Below are 27743 nucleotides of genomic sequence, written 5' to 3' on the forward strand. Positions count from 1 at the left end.
GGTACATAAGATTTTCACTATTCAGTAAACCAAGGTATTTGATGTTCTATTAATGGTGAAATTATTGGTAGACATTAGAAGCGTCTATATCAATAACAAAGAAATATTATTTCCCCTGGGAGTTCAGAGGACAGACAGGGAGTTTGTGGGTGTTGGTGTCTTCCCCGTAGTTAAGTCATTAGACAGATTTTAGGCAGTTGTCCTGAGTTACTAATATGAGGTGATGATTTTTTTTTTAACTGGAGTTTAATTGCTTTACAATGTTGTGTTGGCTTCTTCATCATAACAACGTAAATCATCTGTATGTATACATCTGTCGCCTCCCTCTGGAGCCTCCCTCCCACCCCTCTAGGTATCGTAGAGCACTGGGCTGGGCTCCCTTTGTTATATAAGCAGCTTCCCACTAGCTATCTGTTTTACGCATGGTAATGTATACGTTTCAATGCTACTCCCTCAATTTGTCCCATCCTCTCCTTCCCCTGCTGTGACCACACACGTCTGTTCTCTATGTCTGCATCTCTATTCCTGCCCTGCAAATATGTTCATCAGTACCATTTTTCTAGATTCCCTATATATACATTGTTGTTGCTGTTTAGTTACTAAGTCATGTCCAACTTTTTTGAGACCCCATGATTTGTAGCCCACAAGGCTCCTCTGTCTATGGGATTTCCCAGAGAAGAATACTGAAGTGGGTTGCCATTGCCTTCTCCAGAAAATCTTCTCCACTCAGGGACTGAACCCAGGTCTCCTGCTTGGCAGGTGGATTCTTTACCACTAAGCCACCAGGGAAGCATATATATGCATTAATATACGATATTTGTTTTTCTCTTTCTGACTTACTTCACTCTGTATAACAGGCTCTAGGATGGGGTGATGATTCTTTAAATGACACCTTTCTTTGTGATATTTGTGTTTTCTTACTGTATGCTACATGCTAAGTCACCTCAGTCGTGTCCAATTCTTCGCGACCCTATGGACTGTAGCCTACCAGGCTCCTCTGTTCATGAGACTCTCCAGGCAGAAATACTGGAGTGGGTTGCCACACCTTCCTCCAGGGGATCTTCCCAACCCAGGGATCGAACCCACATCGCTTACATCTCCTGCACTGGCAAGCTGGTTCTTTACCACTAGCGCCACCTGGGCAGCCCTTTTCTTATCTATAGCTTCCTAAATCACAGAGAATAGAGGCCCTTTTAAATGTTTTAAATAAGCATCCATTATTATATTGATTTCTAGTTTATTTACTTTTAAAGTCTACCTGAAAATGTCTGGTCAAATGTTAGATATTTTCTAACTTGGTAATTTTTAATTTTAATATTTTGCTTTCTGTTTGATTCTCCTAATTCATATCTGAGCCCATTTGCACAGAGGATATAGTCCTTGTTATGTCAGCTTTGAATCTACTCCATAATTGTTTGAAGGTTTCCTAAAATCTATCTTTCATCTTTAATTTGAATCTTTAGTGAAAGAAAAACTTCTGAAATTGCCTTATGTAATATGTTTTCTATTTTAAAATTTTACACCACTGAGTTATTTAAATCTTCCCTTTTCTAATCTGCTCCTTTTAAAATATTTTCCCACATGAGGCTAACAATTAATTGAGTTAATTGGTACATATCTGCAGTGCAGGACAATAAGTGTCTAATAAAAATCCTGAATTCTGCACAAAATATTTTGCCTGTACCCCTGAAGTTTAGGAAAATCATTAATTATATCTCTCAATTTGGCTCTAGACCAGGGTTTTAATTCGACTTCAGTGGATCTGACTTGTGTTCTAAAAATTTTAAATGCAGTATTCTTTGCTAATAAAAACTCCAAAGACAGAATATCTCATTTATAAAACCAGGTTGCATAGAAAAAGAGAAATGCAGAGGGTAGCTTTTGGAATGTTACAAAGGCCTTGACAAAGACTCCATTGGAATTTGAATTTTATTTAGCAGCCTCAGAATGCCAATTAAAAGGGATGAATGCAGTCAGTCCCCTGCATACCGGCCTTCAAGTTTTGAACCTTCAAAGATGCGCACGCGTGTTCACACGTCCAATGGTGTAAGTTAGTTCAGGTGTCTGGCATACACTGTACAAGTGTCTGTGCTTCTGTGTACTGTACTGTACAGTGACGTATAGACTACAGTAGTATAGTATCTTTATTTCAAGTCCAGGATGTCCAGAAGCAAGTGTAAAAGCAGTGGTATATAGCCGATTATGATAGTTGGGTACCTGGGCTAACTTTATTAGACTTATGAACAAATTGAACTCACAAACATGCTCTCAGAACAGAACTTGTTCATATGTAGGGGGCTTACTGTATTGACTATTAAGTATTTTATCTCCTAATTCGTCTACTGCTGTTGCTTAGTCAATAAGTTGTGTCTAACTCTTTTGCGGCCCCATGGATGGTAGCACACCAGGCTCCTCTGTCCATGGGATTTCCCAGGCAAGAATACTGAAGTGGGTTTCCAATTCCTTCTCCAAGCTGTTCTTAAATATTTTAATTTATTGCTTGTGTCCCCCATAAAGATCATTATTATTCTATCAAATCATCTTTCCTTTCTCAACTTTATCAAGGAAACAGATAGATTTAGAGTTAAAATGTGACTTATTTTGGAAGGAGGAGTTCTTCCAGGAAGAGCTAAGACTTTAATACAGACCAATGCCAGACTCACAAAAGAGGGAGGCCACTCTGTTCAGCCAGGAGCGTGTGCTTGTGAGTGGTCGACAGTTATGTATTAAAATGAGTCTGTTCCTGACTGAGTGACTGTCAGAAGCCAGGGCTGACTCTGACTGGTTAACATGCAAAAGCTGTGTTCACTGACGGCAGCGCTTGTCGAATGACTGAACAGATTTAAAACAGGTTCTGGTGGTTCCTTGCTCTCATGGCTTCAGAACAATGAATCTTTTCCTAAATTTATGGAAATACATGTTTTTATTCTCACAATTTGGGAAATAACGGCCCAGACCAAACACAAAACCGTGTGAAAGGGTTTTTGCCAAGACTTGACAAATGTTTTTCTCTGTGTGAAATACAAAACAGACTTTATTCTGGAAGGAAAAGATAAGCCAGGCATTTAGAAACAGGGCTGTCTCTCCTTTCAAGAGGTGGGTGAAGGGAGATTTCATTCTTCCTTAGCGTGTCTATTAGAGGTTGATAAGTCAAAGGCCCTCAGATGCCACATACAGATCATACATAACTAAAGGGGTGAGACACTAAGACCTAAAGTAAGTAACTTAAAGTGAGTAATATAATATGTGGTAAATAAGAGAATACAGATTCTTCTAAGGAATTCAAATGGAATTTGTGTTTAAAACAGCTTTCCGGCTGTCAAGAAAGAAAGAAAGAGAATGCTTTTCTAATGAGCTGGACTTGTGTCTATGAGCTGGACTTGTTGCTGAGCAATAACTACATAAAAATAAAAATTTTGTTAGTTTATTTCTTATTAACTTATTCTGTTGCATTGTGACCATCTAACCTTCAATGGAAACACAGTTTAGTTTCCATCTTTCCCTTTCATTTTCTGAAAGTGTAGACCTGAGTTCCATCCACAGAGCAGCATCCACTTATAACACTTTAAGAAAAGACTATTTTTATAGGCTTAAGTATGTCACATTAGGCTTGCGATGAGATTAGATTTGGGAGCATGACTGTCCAGAGAAAACAACGGTATATCTTTATTTGTGTGATAAGGAGGCATTTTAAAAAAGGAACTAAAACACCATACATCGTGGAAGCTGTGAATATAGCTATGCCCCTGCAACTAGGAAGCCCTGTTGTTACTGATCAGCAAAATCTTGGATTCATTTTAAAACCATCTTTCTCATCACAGGATGTGAACCCATTCCTGTCCGCTACCTTGAGTGGAGCAACATAGAGTCCATCATAGCCATCGCCTTTTCCTGCCTGGGCATCCTTGTCACCTTGTTTGTCACCCTGATCTTCGTGCTGTACCGAGACACACCTGTGGTCAAGTCTTCCAGCCGGGAGCTCTGCTACATCATCCTAGCTGGCATCTTCCTTGGTTACGTCTGTCCCTTCACCCTCATTGCCAAGCCCACCACCACCTCCTGCTACCTGCAGCGCCTCCTGGTCGGCCTCTCTTCTGCCATGTGCTACTCCGCTTTAGTGACCAAAACCAACCGCATCGCACGCATCTTGGCTGGCAGCAAGAAGAAGATCTGCACCCGGAAGCCCAGGTTTATGAGCGCCTGGGCCCAGGTGATCATTGCCTCAATTCTGATCAGCGTGCAGCTAACCCTGGTGATCACCCTGATCATCATGGAGCCCCCCATGCCCATCCTGTCCTACCCGAGCATCAAAGAAGTCTACCTTATCTGCAATACCAGCAACCTGGGGGTGGTGGCCCCTTTGGGCTACAATGGGCTCCTCATCATGAGCTGTACCTACTATGCCTTCAAGACCCGCAACGTGCCCGCCAACTTCAACGAGGCCAAGTACATTGCCTTCACCATGTATACCACCTGCATCATCTGGCTGGCTTTCGTGCCCATTTACTTTGGGAGCAACTACAAGATCATTACTACCTGCTTTGCAGTGAGCCTCAGTGTAACGGTGGCCCTGGGGTGCATGTTCACCCCCAAGATGTACATCATTATTGCCAAACCCGAGAGGAATGTCCGTAGTGCCTTTACCACCTCGGACGTGGTCCGCATGCACGTCGGCGACGGCAAGCTGCCCTGCCGCTCCAACACTTTACTCAGCATTTTCCGAAGAAAGAAACCAGGGGCGGGGAATGCCAAGTGAGTTGTCTGGCCTGGGTTTGCCTTTTCTGTTTCCCTCTCTGTCTCTCCCTCTCTCTTTCTATTTTCTTCTATTTGACTAAAGCATGTCCTTCCATTTCCCCAATGTTTTCCATATCCTTTCTTAATCTTTTCTTTTTTGTTTTCAAATCTCACATTCTGTTGCAGTAGGAGTGTGTTAGTACTGAAGGTCTTCATTGTTTTCATTTCTTTGAAAGAGCAAGGAGTGTGAAGCAACAGCCAGCTGAGCGCATATTCACTCTTACCTGGAACCTACAGCTTCTCTTCTGCCCCTCATGTTTTCCTTTCGCATGGCTTCTCCTGTGGAGTATAAGTACATCTCTGGGGTCTCGGCAGAGATGCAATCTCTAGTTCTAATTTCTAGTTTAGATTATGATTGAGATAGTTTCTGATTCACTTTTTTTATCACTTTGGAGTCATACCATTACTCACCTGGGATTTGAGAGGGAGGAAATTTAGCACCTGGAGGAATTGGCCTATTTCAAAATTTGAGTTTAGTTAAGCACCAAATATATCCTGAAATAAGTTCCCTTATGCAACTATCTTACCAGGCAACTCTTCTTTATTTTATGTGTACTGTAAACTTCATAATGCTACACATGAACCGACCTATCTCTACTACAAGGTTATGATCAGAATGATTTCTAGCCATCAAGCACCAAATGAAACAAGAAACCAGATTAAGGTAAAGAGCTCAAACTTGAGAGTCAGTGTGAACATCAAAGTCCAGCTTATTTCTATTTTGGTAATTTTTCTGAGTAGTTTATATAATATACACATTCCTGTCTTTTTCCTGACTCTGTTTTGCAGGGAAGCATATGCTAAAATTTGCATGTGTCATCTCGTTCTGAGACCCATGAAAACAGATTTCATGTCACATTTACAACATTTAAAATAACATGCATGCTTGAAGTTCTAACAGTCATTTAATTTTCCAAAAATGAAACTATTTCCCCCAGTAGCAGTATTAATTTTACTTTTTGAAACAATCCTATGAACATGAAGGCTTTTAATAGTAATAGTTATGTAATTGTTTTAGAACTATTCTGTGCATTTGAATAAGTCAGCAAGGTAAGAGGAATGGGTGTTACTTTCTCTCTTTTGTTAAGTGAGGACACCAAACCACTGTGAATTTGTGTGACTTTTAAGTAAATTCCATTTAGTTGATTATCCCATTTAGTTATTCTTTGTCTAGGCCTTAACTGGCATGAAATTTCTCATCATAACATATGTCCAAAAATCTACATACCTTAAATTTCTGGGTTTTATATCTTTGCTTGCAAAGCAGCACCATGGGTCTCTTTTACAGAAACCATATAATTGGTTTGAGGCTCAGATGAGGGAGTCTCTAGGAAATAAATATTTTTGAAGTCCATCAAGTTTTTTTATTACTTCAAATAAAGCATCCATGATTTTTTTCAGTGTTAAGGATGAATTCAATAGTTTATATCTACTTCTTCATGAAATTCTGATTATTAAAGCCACTTATTTGTTTTCTTCCCTTGCCCTGATTTTTCATCGTAACCAACATCCCCTCAGCTCCAGTGAGCATGAAAGCAAAACAACAGTGCCATGAAATGGAAAAAAAAAAAAAAAAAAACCAGACCATAGCCACAGAGAGTCCAGATGTACAATGGCATCATGACAATTATCATTTAGATGGAAGGAATGAGAGGAAACAAAATGAAAAGAAGGGAGAAAACACTCTTTAAACTTGACTGTGAAGACTAAGAGACTTCTATTGCATCCCATATGGCTTTCTGAGTGTTCCGTTCCACCATCTACCATTACTCAGCTCCATGTTTTCTAACTGCCTTCGTTAACGGTTCTTCAGAAGTTTTGTGATTTTTGGTCATGAGTCATTTCTGAAAACTGTTCTTCTAACCATTTAATGGAAAGAGGGAGCCTATGTAATCAAGATATCTTTTGTTGGTACTCAGGATTATGCATTTTGACAGCTCTCTCAGTGATTCTGTGAGAGACAGATATGGGCACCTGTCCAAGAGAGCAGTGACTAATCCTTGGTACACATTGCTTGACTGCTGGGATAAAGTGAAGTTAGCTTACTGTGTATACAGTCCCCAGGTATTGTGCTTATTCTGATTACCTTCTCACACCTGGAACTGCTTTCATTAGGAGTTGAGAATATTCCCAGCATTATTATGAATTTAGAAATTAATTTCATTGGAATCACACTTATGAGAGAAAAATCACCTTGGTCTAAGTTGGGCTGGTTGTCTAGGAAGCACTACTTTCGGCATTTAATGCATTGCTCAATTATTGGCTATCTTTTATTTATCACATGTTATTAGATTCTGACAATAAGAAATAATACTTCTAATTAGTAATCCTAATATGCAGCATTCTTTGTACAATTGGTAGCTCCTCCAAAGTGTATCACACAGCTGAGCTGACCCACAGAGGGTATTTGAGGCTAAATTTCCATGGAAAGCAACCATTTATTTACTTATTTTTCTCACTTACTCTGCTGTTACTTCTCTTGTAACTCTCTATGAGACTGTACTTTTAAAATATAGCAATAATCTCAGGGCCTGTTTTTACCTTTTTATTGCTGCTTTATGGTTTCCTGGTTTGTCTCCAAAGTTGCAAAAACCACAAACAATCTAATATTTTCTACAGCAACAAAAATCTAGCAGAGTTTTGCCAACTGAAGCAAGGGGCTGAAAACTCTAGGGAACACATCACCCAATGAGTGTATTGCCATTCTGGATGTGCAATCCCTACGTTTATGGTGCACTGTGGGTGTTCAGCAGTCTGCATATGTAGCTATAAACACAGAACAGATGCTGTAATGAAGAGCTTCCAACTGATCTATCTTTTTTGATATTATTCTGAGCAGTTGCAAGTCCGACTATATTCATACCAGGCTGTTTCTGAGATAGAGGGAATGGCTGATGTTGTGTGTCTGTTTTTGCAAAGTTTACTTCAATTTGTTGTTTTGTTCACAGCCATATATCTGACACAATCAAAGGTTTGGGCACTTGCCTTTATGTTTTCTGAAATAAAATTTAGGAGGAGTTTAATCAATACATTGGGTGTTTGGATTACTTGAGTTGCTTATAGTTAGAAGTCCTAGTAGACATAATCCTGTCCTGGAAGATCAACTGAATAACATGATCATCTTTGACCGGGCTAATATCTTAAGCTGTTAATGAATTTGAATGGGAACATATTCAGGCCCTAACTTAATATAAATATATTGGTAAAATTCTCTTTCTTGGCAGGAGAAGAAACATAGAAATCCATAGATATGAGTAATTAAGTTATTTAGGTCTGAGTTACTTGTCACTTCCTTTTAAAGCAAAATGAATTAGCATTATGCAACTAAAAGCTTAAAACATTATGTAAATGGCATGCTTTCTTTAAAAAAAAATAATTATATCAATGGCTAAATGTCAAACTAACATTTCTAGTCATTTTTTGGATAAGTAACCTCAACGAGTGCCAAATAGTTTGAGGGCACATGGAGCTGAAATGTGCCAACACACTGCTGTGACTTTTTGGAGTACATAATTGCAAACAAAACTAAAAACAATGGTAATCACCAGAAAAATGCATTAGATTGATGCAGGAGGTAATTTTAAAACATAGGCTTCTAAGTAAATAGTGTATTAATATGTTCTTGTGATTATTTCGTAAGCATCTGTATATACGCTTTTAATGAGGGCAAAAGCTAAGTGAAATACTAAGTGGAATGATGCTCTGAGGATATCTTCCTCTTGATCTGCTAGAAACATATTGTTTTGTCCACAAGAAAAGGTAAAGAAGTCTGCAGCATTAGTGTGTATGCTCTAATCTTTCCTCCTTTGATTATGAAAGGAACTATGGCTGTTAGCCGGAAGACATCAAAATCAAATAGAGATAACATGTTCTCTTTCATAAAAAGAACTCATTCACTCTTCTAGCTTGTAAATGAGAAAATCTGTCTTTTTAAAATTATTTTTCCCTTAATCATATACTAAATGGCTTTAAAAGTCATTGTGATTCTTCACTTGGTTTTATAGTAACTTTCAGAAGATTTTATTGAAGTGCTCATCATAGAATTTTACTACTTGAGAGCAACATTTATGGTGGATATACTGTTTATTATCCACTTATTTAATCAAATAATGTGTCAACAGTAACATATGCTTCATAAAAGCACTTAGATACTTGGTATGGTGCTAGTTAATATTTAGGATAAAAAAAGATTTAAGAAATGGGCACAGACTGCACCACACTTGCAATATAGTAAAGGAAACACTAAAAAATGCAACTAAATATGCTGGGTTAGGTGCCATAATAGAGGACCAATATAGCATTTTGTGTGTTCAGGGAAGAAAGAGATTCAGCCCAGCTAAATGGAGTGGAGTCTATGGAAAGATGAGGAAAGACTTCTTGATAAACGTATGAAAGTGGCATTTGAACTTAACCATAAAGGATGCTTTTCAACAGGAGAAAATGTGCTATGGTGAGACCATTTCACATGCAGAAAATAATTTAAGCAAAGAATTCAGAAATGTTAGTGTATTTCTGGTTTAAAATATGGGATCTATTGAGTAAAGTACATGGAGAGGTGTAGAGTGGGAAAATTTGTAAATACAGAAAGAGGACAGATTACAGATAGTGATCAATATTCTAAGAAGAAATTTGGATATTTTTATGGAGATTACAAGATGCATTAATGACTTTTGTGAAATTTTATGATCATGTGTGAACTTTATGGGAATAGATTGACTGTAGACAGACTAGTTAATAAAGTGCTACAATAACTCAGAAGACAGGTTAAAAATGAAAAGGTTTAAATGAAAGTAAAGAAAGTCAAACCCAAGGCAAGCATATGAAGAAGTTTTCTGAGTTTAATTCATTAGAACTGAAATATTGATTTGGGGGGAAGAAAGGCATGAACTATAGAGATTATTGTTTGAACAACTCTCATAATTTCAGCTACAACTACCATGTAGTAGTTGGTAGTGAAAAGTACAACTACCATGAAAACTGATAGGGAATACAGGAACAGGACTGGGGAAATGGTTTCAGACTTAACCAATCACAAATCCTGTAACGGTAATTCAAACAGAGGCATCCATAAGTTTATTTAACAATTTAAGTCAGGAGCTTAAGACACAGGTCTGAGCCAGAGCTCTAGATTTGAGGATTAATTGTCAATGTTTACAGTGGCCAAAAGAGTGATTGTGATGTGAGAATAGAAGAAAGTCAGAGGAAGAACATTAGGGAATACTTACATTTAAGAGAGAAGATAAATAACGAAAAACTGAAAGTGATAAACAACACATAATAAAAAAGGGGGGGAGGGAACAGAGAAATTTTGCATTGTCAAGGAAATCAAGCAAGAGACTATTTTAGTCCACTCTGTCGCCATAGGAATATCTTACAGACTGGAGGCTTAAAATATAGACATCTATCATTTCACAGTTCTGGAGGCTGAGAGTCCAAGATCGGGGTTTCATCATGGCTGAGTTCCAGTAAGACCTCTCCCATTTGGGTTGCAGACAGCTACCATCTAACTCTAATCATCTCCCAAAGGTTCCACCTCTGAATACCATCATGTTGGGGGGTTAAGATGTCAACAAATGAATTTAAGGGAAGCACAACCCTTCCGTCCCTAATAGACTGTTTCAGGATGATAGAATTTGGGATCTCCATGGATGGAGACACCATGGTTATCCTTGAGTGATTTAAGTGGTGTGATGTGAGTAGAACTTTTATTGCAGTAAATTGAGGAGTTCATCATTAAAGGAGTTAAGAAGTTTAGACAGTATCTAAGGAGGCCAGGGAAGAGGGGGGAGTGGTATAATATAGGAGAAATGTAAGCTCACTTACAGTATCTGAGAAAGCAGCTGACAGACAAGGAGAAATCAAAAATATAGAGATCCTACAGTTTATGCTGGGCAGTCTGACCCAGAACTGTGTCCTTGCAAGAGAGCTATCTGACATCAATTGACAAGTGTCATAATGAGGCACCAGCTCCGCTGAGCATGTTGATTGTGGTTGATGCTGGTTCTCATTTAGTTGCCTGACATTAGAAAAGAAGAATCAAGCTGGGAAATTAGAGACATTTTAAATAAAATCTGAAGATACAAACCTTTACTACTGATCTTATCAGGTCTCTGGGGGATACAAATATTGTAAGAGTTGAGATAGGACACATGTGAGAAAGCTGCAAAGTAAGGCGTGCTGTCCTGGCCTTGTGAGTGAGCTGGAGGAGTCCCAGCTCCTAAGTTCAGGTCGTCTGTAGAAGAAAGAAGCATGCTGTGTATTCAGAGTCAGACTCAGATGAGAACGAAACCGTTCCCTTCATTCAGCTCTGATTGGAAGGGGCTAGAAATCCAAACCCTTGGCTCTCTTCCTGACAGCCAGTCATAGTGCCTGAGCCTGCCAGAGAGGGGATATTTCGTTTGGGGTAAAGCCTTCATGCTCCCTGGAAAAAACAAGCTGAAATGCCTTTACTCTCTGAAGTAAGTAACACTATGACCTAAAAGCACATCAGCCATAATTTAAGATGAAAATAAGTTAGTAAGTTGTGTGTTGAGGAGCGGCCATGGTGAGAGACCATCTTTAGAGACCACGGGCTAAGTGCTGGGGGTGGGGGATGAAGGACATGAGCACATGGGGGTGGAGGCAACTTGTTCCCAGTAAGTGCAGCAAATCTGCAGTCATCACTGTTTACTTTTACCACCTCTTCTGAATAATATACTCATTCTGCAGATAACACAGAAATAGCTGCTTTTAGTACTCATATTTTATATTTTCAAATTCTATGTTGAGACCATGGAGTGCAGATTCTGCTACAGCTTCAAAGAGAACATATTCCTTTTCAAAATAGGTCATCTTTTATATTTCCTTCAAATTCAAATGAACTTGCATGACATACATATTCGAGTTCTCAAACTTAAGATTTTATTCTCCTATGTTTATAATGTGTAATTTCTGAACTGAATTCAAAAGCATTCCAAATGACATCTATAATGACCCAAAGTAGTAACATGGAACATTGTTGTATAAGTAAAGAAACTAAGACTTGGGAAGTTTAAGGCCATTTTTGTGAGAGGAATAAATGGGACTAAAATCATTTTATCACTTTAATTAAAATATGATTTTAATCACTTTTATGTTTGATACCTCAAAAATACATTCATTCACACCTGCATTCAATAAAATGAATGAGGCATGGAGTTTGCCATTAAGAAGTTCACAGTTTAATGGTATAAACACCCCATTACAATAAAATCCAGTGAGTGAAATAATAGGAAATGGTACAGTGTGGTGATTTAGGTGGGTGTATAAATTTCAAGTCAGAAGGTTACTGAGTCTGGGCTCCTTATTTTTGCAAGGTCCCACTATGTAACAGGTGATTTTTATTCTTGGTCCCACTCTATGTAACAGTCACCAATTAAATGAGAAAAACTATCAGAGGAGACACTGGAGGCCTACAGGCTAAACATGATCTCCGATGTTCTTAAATCATAAGAAAAATGCTTATAGGCTCACTAATTAGAACTCTTTGACTTCACGTTACAGAAGCCAAACTAAGCTGGCCTAAGCAAATTTATTTTCCCTTTGTATAAATAAATGGAAAAATCTATACAGAGTATAGTGCAATGCTTAACACACAGGAAAACCTCAATAACTGTTAGCTAGTGACACTAAAGTTATGAAAATGGGGGAGGAAGTATGAAAGTTCGTATGCTAACATAAAACTCTGCACCACCCCTTCATGTGAAGAGAGATCTGAAAGCTGAGTGTGTGTGTCATTACTATCATTTTATAATATCCACACTAGAAAGAATGGAGGAGCTGTGTGTCTGCTGAGAGTCCAGGCGTGCGGGTGTTACTCACTGCGAGGTGTGTGAGGAAGGACACCCTGTTTGACACGACTTGGCACCCTGTCCATGCTTGGCCACAGCTAAAGAGAGATGAGATCATTTGCATTCCATCTGTTAGCCTCAGTGTCCAATGTAAAGTGTTATCTACTCAAAGGGAAGCAGGCCATGTGAGCAACATGTTTGTAAAACTAGTTCAGGAGCAGAAATATTAGCAGTCTGCACAATGAAGAAACTGAGAGGAAAGGACCAGAGGATTTGGAAGCTTCATGTCGAGAACAGTGCCTATAAGCTCATTAGTTAGAGCTCTTTCCAAGCTAGTTATTAAAGCCAAATTAAGCTAGTCTAAGCAAAAGGGGGTGGGGTATTTCATAGAAAGAATATAAGGAATAATTTCTGACATCTTACAGTAACAGTTTGGAATGCTTCTGGGCCACAAAGTGGACTGGTCTCCTGAAGACAAAGGTTTCCATGCTCTATGTAATCTTCTGGCTCCCTCCATGCCTCCTTCTTTTCCTCATGCATCTGCTTTCTCCATTTCTGGACCCTCTCGATCAGTCCAAGGACAACCATCCCAGAGCTCCCAAGTTTACATGTTGTTATAGGTCCACTTACTGAAGACACTGCTTCAATTCCCTCAACCCACATGCCTCTACATAAAACAGGCAGAAACTGATTGCTTCAGCCTGACTCAGATGTCTATCCCGGGTCAAGGAGATGATGGACAAAGGATGGAGTCACAGAGCATGAAACCATCTCCCAGGGGCCCATCTCTCCCGGGAGGCAGTTCTCAGAAAAGTGGTATAATTATGCCATGAGCAGACGCCCTACAAGTGTCTCCACAAGAGTAATTCCATCTCCATCCCACCAACCCTCCTTTCTTCTTTGACATCTGAATAAGTCACTTCTAAGCACCAGCATTTTATATTTAGAAAGTCTGATGGAAAGAAACTCTCAAACTTGCAGGTGGTAACCAGTCAGCCAAATAATCACCTAACTGTGCAATATGTGAGTGACTATTACACACTCCAGCAGATATGCCAATGGAGGGGTGAGAAAATGCACCACTCTGGCATAGTGTTTGTTATGAAGGGAGGAGGTGGAGAGTCAGACAAATGTAAAAACTAGGCCTTGTCTTTGCTACCTTACAGAGGATCCTGGCTGTAAAATACTTCTAAGTTGCCTGAAGAAGAACAGAGCATATGTGTGCTAAAGTTGCTTCAGTTGTGTTTGACTCTTTGTGACCCTATGGACTGTAGCCTGCCAGGCACCTCTGCCCATGGGATTCTCCAGGCAAGAATAGTGGAATGTTGGAATCAGGGGATCTTCCTGACCCAGGAGTTGAACCCACATCTCCTGCATCTCCTGCATTGCAGTCAGATTCTTTACCCACTGAGCCACCTGGGAAACCCAAGATGAACAGAGAAGGGAAAAGCTGTTTTTTAAAAAGGAATTATGGATCATTAGGATATTGTGCTCTGAATGAATTAAAATACATCGTAAATTACAGGCCAATGATAAAATATTACTTATTATTAACATTGGTTAATAGAATAGTAAAAGAAAATCAGCAAATATTTAATCCAGTTAACCAAAAAAAAGTGCCTGTAATTTGATTTTATCTCAGAGGGGTAAGGGAAATCTACTATAACTGAAGGCAACTTAATAACACCCTCTATGCAGATTATCTTCAAGATAAATGAGGAGTCTACTGCTAACAAAATCAGGTCAAGTCCCTAGTGATGCTGCTAAAGATATTGAAAAACAACTACTTAAAAGAAATCAATAACGATACAAAATACTTTCCTGTCTCTGACTTCTCAATTGTAAAAATATATACTGTGAGCTTGCCCTTAGTAAATGCTCTCAGACCCTGTGGGAATTAATGTCATTTTCCACTTGATTAAACTTCACACTGCTTCTTATTTGGCTTAGGTGGGTGTGGGATGGGGGAGTAGGAAAAGTGTTATCAAAGAGAAAAAATGAAGACTTAACATGATCAATGTAAGATAAAATAAGTTATGATAATAGGGCAGCAAGGGGAGAGGAGAGGGAGCAGGAGGGGTGGTTATAGATCCATCTCCGGGCAGCTTAGGGACTTTAGCCAGTGATTCTGTCAGTGTCTTATTGAAAGAGATAGAACTGCAAGCCATTTTAGTAAGGTTTTATGTAGCTCCAACTGTTTAAAGTCAAAACTTATTCCAGGGCCGACCCTAGTATAAAATTACTCTTGCTCTGATGGTTAGAATGGGCTCAAGGCCTGACACACTCCTTTTAACATTAGAAAGAAAAGCTCTAATGACTCACTCACACACCTGATATGTGCCGGTCGTTAAGACAAGGGCAGGGAGTGCCATGGTGAACAAAACAGATCCAGTGCCTGCCTTTGTGGAGAGTTGGATCCTAGCCAGAAGACCAGACATTAAACATGTAATTACAGGTGTAGTGAGTGTTTGTAAGGATAAATACAAGGTGTTACAAAAGCGTTATGAAGAGGATCTAACCAGCCCTGATGTGTAGAAGCTGGACATGTTCCCAGGATGAAGGATTATTTAGGTTAAGACTTCTGAAGGAGAAAGGGGGTTAGCTAGGACAGGAAGGGAGTTAGTGGGGCAGGCAAGTCAAGGAATCAGAGTGTAAAAGCTCTGAGCTAAAAGACTAAAAAAACAAAAGCCTCTGATGGCTGAAGGACGTCAAGCAATTCCAGGATGCCAGAGGTGAGAATAAAGGGAAGTGTGAGAAGGAGACGAGAAGGGTCAGCTCAGACCAGATCACGCAGGGCCTCCATAAGGACCTCAAAAGTGTGGTTCTCATCCTCTGAGCAATGGAAGGCCACCCCAGTCACAAAGCAGGAGTAGGGGGGGACACTGTCGTTAGTGAGAAGTGTGCTTTGGAGCAAACACTCCACCCTCAGTGTGGAGCAAGGTGCAAGTTTGCGTGCTCTGGGAGGAGGCTGGTAGGAAATTATAGTGGCCTGACCTAGGGTTTTGACAGTTGTGGGTAAAGAGAGTGAACATAGAGAATTGCTTAAGAGGTAAAAATAGAAGGAAAGATTGTTCACAGAAATTCAGAGTAGGTGGAGATGTGCAGTCACTTCAGGGTAGTTTAGCTCCAAAGCCCATAATACATGAACTGTTACCAGATTAAATGTGTTATCACACCCAAGATGTGGTTGTTCTATAAGAGAGGGAGACCGATAAGACCCAAAAGCAAAGAAAAGCAGTTACTCAAACAAGCATTGGAAATGGCCATAGAGCTCTCTGATGCGGAGACGAGGGAAGGAGATGGTGACCCATGGGCTCTGAAAACTTAGGTGCAAATGACAAGATGATTCCCAGGACTAAAAGGACGAAGCAAACTATATTGGCTTAATGCCATCAAATGTTTTAATATCGAAACTTGCAGCTTTCCACCCCTTCTTCTGATTCCCTGAGAGCAAGTAACTATTAATTATTGTCTTTTCCTATTTATATAGTTTTGTACTCAAAGTCCTATACATAATTTTCCACAGTTTCCTGAAAATGCAATTGAAATTCTGTAACCAAAAATCAGTCGATACAGAGCATGGCCATCACCCTGGAAAGCTTGCTCATGTTCCTTTCTAATCCGTCCCACTATCTAGTTATTGTTATTTAGTCACTAGGTTGCGTTCGACTCTGACTCTTTTGTGATCCCATGGACTGTAGCCCACCAGGCTCGTCTGTCCAGGGGATTTCTCAGGCAAGAATACTGGATTGGGTTGCCATTTCCTTCTCCAGGGGATCTTCCCGACCCAGGGATTGAACGCTCGTCTCCTGAATTGCAGGCGAATTCTTTACCAAAGGTGACAGTCCCTCCGTCGTGTCTGACTCAGTGACCCCATGAACTGTACCCTGCCAGACTAGAGACAACCTTTATTCTGATTTTCATCCCCATAGATTAATCTTGCCTGTTCTTAATTCATAAAAGTGAAATTGTATACTTTTTTCCTACCATAGCTGTGTATTTTATTTTATTTTTTATTGGCATGTACTTGCTGGGCAATGTGGTGTTAGTTCCTGCCGTACAATAAAGTGAACCAGCTCTATGTATACACATATCCCCCGCCTCTTGAGCTGCCCTCGTCTACTGCCATCCCACCTCTCTAGGTCATCACAGAGCACCAAGCTGATCTCCCTGTGGATCCAGCAGCTTCCCACTAGCTGTCTGTTTTATACATGGTTGTGTATATATATGTCAATCCTTCTCTCCCAGTTTGTCCCACCGTCACACGACTTTCTGTCCAAAGGCAACTTTCAGAGATTCTCTTTAATATCTTCCACTGTTTCCGAAACTTATTCATTACCTCTTAGTTAAGAACCACCGCTTGCACTCTGAATCTGTTCTTTGAATCTGTTCTTCTCTATCAAGATGCACTGAAACTCGAAGATTATCTCCTTACCTCTCTGAAGTTCTCTTCTTTCTGACTTATTAGTCTCTTGGATTCTGGTTGCCATGAGAGCTTTTCAATGTCTTTAAATGGTTTTTCAAAACATTTTACCTGTTTTTTTGGTAGTTGTTTTCAGTGGGGGAACTAATTTATCCCAAGGAATTACATCTTAGCTGGAAACAGAAGTCCTCTCATACCAATTTTAATATTTCCCCTTCCTCTTTCTCAAGTTATGAGGTTTATCATAATCTTTATCAGGTTATGATACTGCCAAGATTTCTTTTAGGGCTATGATGCTGGGAAATATTGAGGGCGGGAGGAGAAGGGGATGACAGAGGATGAGATGGTTGGATGGCATCACCGAATTGATGGACATGGGTTTGAGTGGACTCTAGGAGTTGGTGATGGACAGGGAGGCCTGGCATGCTGCAGTCCATGGGGTCACAAAGAATTGGACACGAATGAGCGACTGAACTGAACTGACTACTTCTAATATTGTAAAAGAAATTCTATGATAATTGTCTATCAGTTTCTTTTCAGGTTTGCTGGGTGGTGGCATGACGATATTAACACCTCTGCTTAAACAGAGATGATCATGGAAACTATATCTAACATTAATGCTGTAGTCAAGGATATTAAAAACTTCACAAAGTTAAGTGAACTAAGTTCTTTTTGTTATCATTAATTTTAAGCTTCTTACCAAAGTAATAATTTTGTCTTCTGTCTTGTTTCAAAACATCCTGAGGTGACAATTTTAGTTTTAGGCACGTTGTTTTCACCATCTCTTTCTCTCACTCCCTGTGATAAATCAGAGCAAAGTAATACAAAGACTCACTTTGTCAGTTTGGCACCTAAAGTTTATCTAGAAATGTACCAGGGTTTTCTTTTTTCCTTTTATGTAATTTAAGTTGCAGGTTTTTTTCTAATTTTGAGCTTTTACTTTTTCGTTAATAAAGATGCCTATATGTGAGAATGAATATTGAGAATATATATAAAATAAAGTAGTTTATTTACAGTATAAAGACTAAATTTACCAGAATTTTGAATTAAGAAAGGCTTCAGGACCTGAGAAATATTAGTATGAATTTCCAAATTCTGGATTTGTTTTTAATTATTGTTTATTTATTTTGGCCACATAACTTGTGGGATCTTAGTTCCCAACCAGAGACTGAACACAGGCCCTCAGCACTGAGAGTACAGAGTCCCAACCACTGGACCACCAGGGAATTCCATCAAAGTTCTGTGATTTCTGCTTAGTAGCTCCTCATGTATTTGAATACACATTTAGGATTTTTACCTTAACTTTTTTCAGCAAAAGAAACCATATTCACAATTCCCATATAATATCTTAGTTCATTGGGATAAAGCTAGAAGAGGGAATTATACTTCTGAATTATGTATAAATTTCTTTTTGTACTAACAGTTACAGCTTATTTTACATATTTTAAAAAGTGATAAATATTAATTGAGAATTTGGAAAATAAAGGAAAACTCAAAACAGCTAATAAAAATTACCTGCAATTCTACCCATACACAGAGAAAAACTATCATTAATATTTTTACATATGGTTTAGTTTTTGTGCACATACATACACATTATTTTTACTAATTTTTTTTTGCTGGAGATTTTATGACAGTTGATATTAAGTATGAGAATTAATTTAGGAATTATTATCAAAAATAATACATACTTTTGATATTCCTGCGATTACCAAAGTGATAAAGGAGCTCAGGATTATTTCTGTATTATTTTCATATTAGGAATATTTCATACTGTTTTGTTTATTCAATAATTCATTCAATACTTACTGCAAATAGATGATCATATGTCCCTCTATGCCCAGAAAAATCCCAGTTTATGCCTTTTTCCATGATAGTTTTTAAGAGCATTGCCTTTATTCTTAAAAGTAATCAGTTTGAAAAAAGAAAAGTAATCAGTTTGAATGAAAAATTACATGGTTTTATTTCCAAAAATTGAGATAGATAAAAGGGGATTAAAGTAGCTTGCGATGGTAAATCAGTCATGGATCCCGCCCTCAGAAACTATGACCTGCCTATTGTTGGAGATAAGAATTAAAATCAATAAGTTACATAATAAGTGAAAAGGATCACAGGAGAGATGCAAAGATATAATACAGATTGCAGTCGAATCAAGACCTTGATAAACATTTTAGAATTCTAGGGAAAATTTGTGAAGATGCTCTGTTAAAAATCTTGAAGGGATTTACCCTATGATAGACTGATTCCTATACAAACTGCAAAACAACTTTGCTCAGCTCAGTTCCTGACTGGATTAGGTTGATCTGTCCCACTCTACTTGGGCTTCCCAGGTGGCGCTAGTGGTGAAAAACCAGTCTGCCAATGCAGGAGACGTAAGAGATGTGGGTTCGATCCCTGTGTCAGGAAGATCCCCTGGAGGAGGGCATGGCGACCCACTTCAGTATTCTTGCCTGGAGAATCCCATGGACAGAGAAACCTGGCAGGCTACAACCCATGGGACTGCAAAGAGTTGGACATGACTGAAGTGACTTTGCATGCATGCACATGCCACTCTACTTAGCATGAAAAAAAAAAAAAAAATGGTGAAGCAACTCTGGTAGAGATAACTCAGAACCTTTAGAACATCTATAGAATCTTATTTTATATATTTATAATGTCTCATAAAATATGTTTAGGCATGGAAAAGTAAGAGTCATATAACAACAACAAAAATACCACAAAGGAAACAGACGATAGAAACCGACCTGCAAGTGAGTCACTGATCACTGTTGGAGGTGTTAGAAAACCAAATCATTACTCGGAGCGTTGATAATAAAAGACTCATCCATTTATTTGACTTCTGTTTTCTGTTTGAACTTTATCTCAGAGGAATTAAGTAACTGATAAGTTTTTTTTTTCTTTTAGAGAGAAATCTAATTAACAGCTACAGAAGGTATGGTAGAATGATAATAGCATTATTGTTTTGTAAAAAAGTAATTGATCAATATAATGTCACCAATGACTATTAAAACAATTAGATGAAAGAATGATGGGGAGTTTTATAATCTATACATCAGGCTGACAGCCTTAAACCCACTGATCAGTCTTAATGTGGTTACTAGAAGACCCAATTTATGTTCTTCCACATATGGTATAACAGAGAGAAAACACCACCTCTAATGAACTATTCTCTCCATACAATTGATCATGAAGCTGATCAAGAATTCAGATCTAACTATAATTCCTAGGAAATACAGGTAACAGATAAACATGTTAAATGACACATAGAGACTCAATCCATAAAATCCATAATCTGGATGCTTCTTCAATAAATAGATAGCAAGCAAAAAGGGAAGAGGGGACATCCATAATTTAAAAAAGACATAAGACTCACTGACAGAATATGACACATAAATATTATTTCTATGATGATTTGAAAATCAAAAGTAAAATAAAATATAGATCCCTGGTGATCCAGTGGTTAAGACTTAGCCTTCCAATGCAGGGAGTGTGGGTTTGATTCCTGGTCCAGGAGTCAGAAGTCAAGAGCCAAGATCCCATATGCCCCTTGGTCAAAAAATCCCAACCCATAAAACAGAAACAATATTGTAACAAATTCAATAAAGACTTCAAAAATATAGAGACAATCAGGGAAATTAAAATACTGATTATTTAATATAAAAATTTAATATCAAATGTTGAGCTCAGTTGCATCTCTTTGCAAACCTATGGACAGAAGCCCTCCAGCCTCCTTTCTCCATTGGGTTTCCCCAGAAAGAATATTGGAATGGGTTGCCGCTTCCTCCTCCAGGGGATCTTCCTGATCCAGGGAACCTAGGGATTAAACCTGCGTCTCCTGCATCTCCCGCATTGGCAGGCGGATTCTTTACCACTGAGCCACCTGGAAAGTCCAATATCAAATATTAAAGAATCACTATTAATGTACTTTCGTGGTTTTTTAGTCACTAAGTTGAGTCCAACTCTTGCAATCCCGTGGACCGTGGCCTGCCAGGCTCCTCTGCCCATGGGATTCTCCAGGCAAGAATACTGGAGTGGGTTGCCATTTCCTTCCAATTAATGTACTTTAAGAAATATTTTTCCTTTTATTATAAAATTGGGTTCCTGTATGGCAGGCGTATATACTAAATTCTTTATGGATGGAATGACACTGTTTTAGATTTTCTTTAAAATAAATAAATGGCAAGTATAGATGAAACAAGATTGACATACATATTGACTATTATTGAAGCTGGCTAATAGGGATATGGGGTTCATTTTAGCATTTTTCCATGTTCATATATTTAAAACATTTTTCATAATAAATAGTCAGTTTTAAAGATGTCTGAAAAACAAACTGAATTAGAAAGAATAATAGGGATTCTCACATACCACTGTAAATTTTGCAAGCATTTTGCAGAGCAATTTGGCAGTATATAAGAAAGAATACTGTGCATTTACAAAAATCCATCAATTCTACTTCTCAATCCACACCAGAGAAAAGCTTTCTCATATGTGTGCAAGAAGACATAACCGACAATGTTTACTGCAACACTGCTTAAAATAGCAGGATGTAGGAAGCAACCTAAATGGCCATCAGTAGGAGAATTGATTATATTCTTGATAATGAAGTATTTATTCAATTTAGTTTAAGTTATTGAAGTACAGCTAGGTATATTAACATAATACTATGCAAAAGTACAAATTGCTGAATGGAAATATTGTGTGATGCTATGAATGTGAAATCTAATAACATGCTAAATCATATCACAATGATAATAATATTTATTAATGCATGACTATACATGTTGAAAAAGTATTAGTATATGCCAAGTATGATATACACCAAATTTTCTCTTGAAAAGAAGAGGATTAGTATTAAGAATAATACACAGAGTGCTTCAAATTTATCCCTAATATTTTCAAAAGAAAAGGAACCCTAATAAGGAAGAATGTTAATATTTGACAAACCTAGGATGGTAATTGAGTTGAATTTTTTAGTTCATTTTCTATAGTTTCTTATTAACTTAGAAATGTTTACAATTAAAGATTTTAAAATAGAACAATATTTTATACTACATCATTGTGTTTATAGAAAAAAAACCTTACTATACTATGTTAGACGTGCAGGTATTATAAGGAAGAGTGAAACAATAACCACTTACAGTAGGTCTATATATACAGTCAGCTCTATTTTCCACTCTGATGCATGAATGCTGAGACATACCTATTTAAATTCAGATAACAGAAAAATGCATTTGACTTCAGAAAGCAGTCAGAGGTACAAATTATCCCATTTATTTATAACAAAAAAGATAGATATCTTCTACAAAAATGGTCTTGAGTGGTTGCTGTCAATCTTTATGATTACTTTGGAAAGCTGCCACATTATTTCCATGGTGACCATCTGGAATCATATAGACCATTTTATCTCTGCTAAAAGACTCACCTCCAAACCTGTCATAGACATGCAGATTCAGACACAGACAGCTAGCTTGGCTCTGTACCTAGCTTTTACCCACTCCTGATACATCCACTCAATGTTGCTAATGTTTTTTGGGGAAAAAAATTCTAGACAGAAAACTATTTTCTACTAGAAGTTATTAAAATTCTTGAATAAGGCAAGTGGTTAAAATTTATGAGTAAAACAAAGTGAAGTTTGAGATACTCCAAGTTAGTCTAACTTAAATACACACTGAGACTTAAAATATCCGTCTTTTGTCTGTATTTTGTTCCTCCAGTATTCTGGGCTTCCCAGGTAGCACTAGTAGTAAAGAACCCACCTATTCATGTAGGAGACGTAAGCGATGCAGGTTTGATCCCTGGGTCGGGAAGATCCCCTGGAGGAGGGGATGGCAACCCACTCCAGCATTTTTGCCTGGAGAATCACATGGACACTTCTAGTAATATCTTAAGCAGGGATGGCATTTTGCTATTGGAAGCAATTTCACATGTACCGTTTCAACAATCCTTTTTTATGGATGAAAAACTGAGTCTGAAAGAGGCAAATACACAGTTGGAGAGGATCTGGTCTCCTGAATCCTTGGCCTGCAATCTTATTGCTATATTATAATGAGTAAGACTTGTCTGTACCAACTTCTCAAGGTGACGTAAAAAATAGTTCTTAGCATAGAAACCAATGTATGGGTGACTTGCTGTAAAGAAAATAACACATGAAAGCAAAGCATATGGGACTAAGTATACTCAAAGAGGGATGTTGTTGCTATTGTTTAGTCGCTAAGTTGTATCTGACTCTTTGCAACCCTACAGACTGTAGCACACCAGGCTTCCCTGTCCTTCACTATCTCCCTGAGTTTGCTCAAACTCATGTTCATTGAGTTGATGACGCCATCCAACCATCTCACCCTCTGTCATCCCCTTCTCCTCCTGCCTTCAATCTTTCCCAGCATCAGGGTCTCTTCCAATGAGTCAGCTCTTCATATCAGGTGGCCAAAGTATTGGAGCGTCAGTGTCAGTCCTTTCAGTGAGTACTCAGGGTTGATTTACTTTAGGACTGGCTGATTTGATCTCCTTCAAGTCCAAGGGGCTCTCAAGAATCTTTACCAGAAAGAGTATGTGGACAATGGTAACAGATGGGAGAAGCTATGCACACAACCAGAAGGGACTCTGAAGAAAGAAAGAGAAGAAGGGAGGAAAAGAAGGGAAGGAAGAAAAGAAACATGGAAGGGAAAGAAAAGGAAAAAAAAAAAAAAAAACTCACTTCCAGAAGAAACTGAAGATGAATCTTTCTAACTAAACTTCTGGGGTTTCATTAAATCCATAATTTCTGCCAAAAGATTCAGCACAGATTTGGGACTTATATTTGACAAGCCCCCATATGCTGCATTTTCCCTCCAAGCTTTTACTCTGGCTTGCGGACTCTGGGGTTGGTTGAATATGTGGTTCTACAGTTGCTAAAAATACCCTGAAGTCCAGCTCCTTCACTCAGATTTTATGCAATTGATAAAATGGCCACATTGGAGTCATATTTTTCAGTTCTTGACTTGTAACCTTTAATAATTCACTTCTTACATAAAAGTAGCATCTGTATACATGGGTCATTTACATTTCACTTCAACACAAAGTCAAACTCAGAAACTAAAGAAATGGCACCATGAAAGAGACGCTATCATCTTTTTCAGGTGTGTCAATCAATAGTAAAGATGGCTTTGGTATTGTTTGGAATTACTGCGTGAAGTTTAGCTGTCAATACGGTTGAAGCCCCCAAAGGAACCACAGAGCTATCTATAGCTGCAAGGGTAGTTGCAAGTCAGCCACAGGGGGGAGCTTCCTGCCCCAGTTTCCAGGAGACACCACGGCTGATCTGTTCAGGCATGCCACACCGTGTGCATCTATGCTAATGTCAGCTGGTCAAGCCTCTAAGCTGCCAGGATGTTTCCCCATGCTTTTTATCATCATCCATGCATCTCAGCAGACAGGACCAGCTACATCATTTGCATAGCCTAGTGCAAAATGAAGACCTGGAGCCCCTGGTTGAAAACGTAGAAGGAAAAATGTTAACGGTACTGAAATACAAAGCCTTTTCTTCCCAGCCGGGTTCCCCTCCAGCCAGTTATGGGGTAGATGCCATGCAGAAACTAAATCCGGGCAACTCCCCTTTCCCAGTGCCTCCTGCCCCAACTCAAGGTGGACTGGGAACCCCCAAGGACATTGCAACAACACCTCAGAGACCCGCATGGTACCTGCATGGAGGAGGGGTACGAGGCTCATCCCTGCCCTGTTACTTGCCAGATGCACAGAGGACATGCCAGGACAGGGAAGAGATGGCCGCGGCCACTTGCTCCCTGGCAATGCAGTGGGGTAACAAGACCTCGTTGCCAGATCCTGATCTGATTTTCTCACATCCATGCCGACGGTTGCCTGGCAGGGGAGGAGGGTGGCAGTGATCATTGGGCAGGGGTGGGTAGTGGGAGGCTGGATGGGTTCTGGTCGTCAAGGTGGAGTAGAAGGGTGTGGGGTGGGGAGAGAAGCAAGAAGCTGAAAACCTGTCCGGGGAGCCAGGACTATGCGTGAGATGAAGCTCTAAACCACTTAGTACATGCTCCGTTTCCACATGCAACATCACTTATAAAACACAAATTAAGTGATGAAATTATTTGGGAATTTCAAAAAGATGAACTGAGAACAGTAAACCCTGAGTTCAGAGCCCTTCTGATGAGAGACCCACCTGTGTCTGTCTTGGTCGTAGGCCAGAAAACCAGCTCTGCCAGGGTCCTGTCTTCTCTGTACCATTGGACCAGGCCACATATGGACATTACCTAAAGAAGAATTAATTGGAGGCTTCAAGGGGATCAGGCAATTTAACAAGGCAAAGCCAAATGCTTTGAGTGTATTTTCTGCCATCTTTCATGAGAAATGAAATTGTTTTAACGTTATTTTACAGATGAAATGCCCTTTTCTGCCAATAATTTCATTTTTGTATTCAAACATCATATTTTTGTTTCTGGGCACCTACCACTAATGTTTTCATGATCGTTGTGACTTCAGGTGAGCACATTAGGTGTCATATTGCTTTGACTTATTCAATAGCAAGCATGATCTCTGTCTGATTTTCTTGAGTAAATGGACTAGTGTGGTGCAAATGAAATTATACCAAAGTGTTTCAAGTTCTTATCTCTGGATGAGAATTTCAGATCTTTCTGGATAGATCGTGTACTCTCAAATGGTTTACTGAATGGTCTAAACTTGATGGAAATGTACATATTGATCAGTTTTATTTTTCTCCTTCACCTTCAACTGTGCTATGAAAAATCTTTTTTCTGACCGTCTACATTCAGTTTAGAGTCCTTACTTACAGGAATTAAAGAGATATTCCACAGTCCTCTTGTTTCAGATCTCAAAATTCACATCTCTCCTTCCCAGAACAATGTCAGGAGTCAGACTGAAATCTTTTCCTGCCTCTTTCTTCCCTCTTCTGAACTTCCCCTCTTCTGCCTGCTTTGATAGGAAAAAGAAATAGGAAGGTTGGCAAAGGTCTTTGATTTGCCTGGAGCTATTGTGGTCCTCTTCTGATTAACACTGGATAATTGTCAGCAGGATCTTGGGGTAGATTGGCCCAAGGATGATTGGCAGAGAACATTTGTGAGAAAGCTTTATAGGGGACTTCATGACTGCAGTCTTATCTACACCACTCATAGCACCTGCTGATAGTTCTTTAGCATCTTCTTCCTAAATTCTTTTCTGTGATTGGCTGCCCTCTTAATATGGAATGAGACTAAGATGGCTTTGTCCCACCAACTTCTAAAGAGGGAAGCTCATGTTTCCTTGACTTGTGGGAAATTCAGGCACCCTCACTCCAACAAATGCTGAAAAGGCCACTTATGCATGGCTGGCACATCAGTCTTGACATGTCCAGTCAAGGATCTTCTCCACTTATCAGACCCACACACTGTGCTATATAAAGAGACATCCAACCAGGGACTGAGATTAATTTCTTCCCCGGAGGGAGGCTCAGCCAGTCTTTTGCCACTTCCCTTCTTTCCACCTCTGGATATGTTCCATCTTGTGAGGCCAAGACATGCCTATGATGTTACGTGAAGTGACAAGCACTCCTTTTATGATAACATAATATGGAGTCAAATTAGCACTATAATTAAAAGTTACAGTGTAAGACGTAAATCTATAAGCATTCTTTAAGATGGGTGGTGGGTTGGAAGATTCAGATGGAATCCACTGCCTCTAAGAATAAAGGAGGGCATCAAGGTTGGAGGGAGAAGAGCCAATTTGGGAGAGACATACATGCGGCAAAAAAAAAAAAAAAGCATCTGCCAATTGGAAAGAGATGGCTCCACCAGGTGAAGGACAGAATGCGCTCCACTGATGTGACTTTCAGAAAAGGTCCTGGCAGTAAGACACAGCTGGGCAGGACAAGGAAAATGCAGGATGTGGAGGTGGAGTGACCTGGAGAAAGGCTCAGGAGGCAGGCTCGGCCCTGCCCCCGCCCAGGCACCGCCTGAGCGGTGTGATCGCCATCTCTATGTACCTGTGTAACCACTCACTCACTGGGTATCTTTTTCTTTTCAATCCTCAGGAAGAGGCAGCCAGAATTCTCGCCCACCAGCCAGTGTCCGTCGGCACATGTGCAGCTTTGAAAACCCCCACACTGCAGTGAATGTGTAAGAGAAGCTGCATGGAAAATAGAGTGGTTTGCCCCTTGCTTTCTCTCTCCTGGGTTTTTCTACTTTCTAACATGGAAACAGAAGTGGTGCATGCCATCAAGGACGAGGAACCATTACGTGCCATGGTTTGCACGACTGCCTTAATTTGATTGTCCATCGTTCTTAAAAGGACACTGTCAAGGTGTTAGTCTCTGCTTTTTTGCTTATGTTTTCATGTAAGATGCAACACTTTTTCCCGTTCTAGAGGTTCACTTTTGTTTGTGACTCCCACTCACAAGCTTGAAAGTGAATTTTCCCCCTTTACAAATTTGTCAGCTTCTTCTGGGCGAACAGAGCTCTTTTCTTTTATTTTCTTTGCCTTTTTTTCTTTTTTCTTTTTTCTTTTTTTTTTTTTTTTTGCTGCTGCACAAATGTTTGATATGATTCTGTCTGCATTTAAGTAAAGCCATAATCTGAATGGAAGAATTCCATAATGTCAGTTGGGGTGACAATCCATAATGTCAGTGGGGGGATGGGCACCAAGACGAATTTCTGCTAGGTGCCTCCTATCCCCCAGGGAGCACAAAACAAAAGTTTTGTGAGTCCCCAAAAAAAGTGAGTTTT

At 39.2% G+C, this 27743-nt stretch overlaps 1 protein-coding gene across 2 annotated transcripts in view; it reads left to right on the forward strand.

The window, feature by feature from the left end:
• GRM1 (glutamate metabotropic receptor 1) overlaps nucleotides 1-27743 on the forward strand; it is a 412380-nt gene that overhangs the window by 377053 nt on the left and 7584 nt on the right. The window contains exons 7-8 of one of the 2 annotated variants that reach the window (XM_061130177.1): nucleotides 3822-4752; nucleotides 27053-27113. In XM_061130177.1, the coding sequence (XP_060986160.1) occupies nucleotides 3822-4752; nucleotides 27053-27113 (992 nt within the window). Of the gene's footprint in view, nucleotides 1-3821; nucleotides 4753-27052; nucleotides 27114-27743 lie in introns of those variants that run through there. The other variant, XM_061130176.1, reaches the window with a different exon arrangement.

The sequence above is a fragment of the Dama dama genome, chromosome 26, assembly GCF_033118175.1.
Source record: "Dama dama isolate Ldn47 chromosome 26, ASM3311817v1, whole genome shotgun sequence".
Lineage (NCBI taxonomy): Eukaryota > Metazoa > Chordata > Mammalia > Artiodactyla > Cervidae > Dama > Dama dama.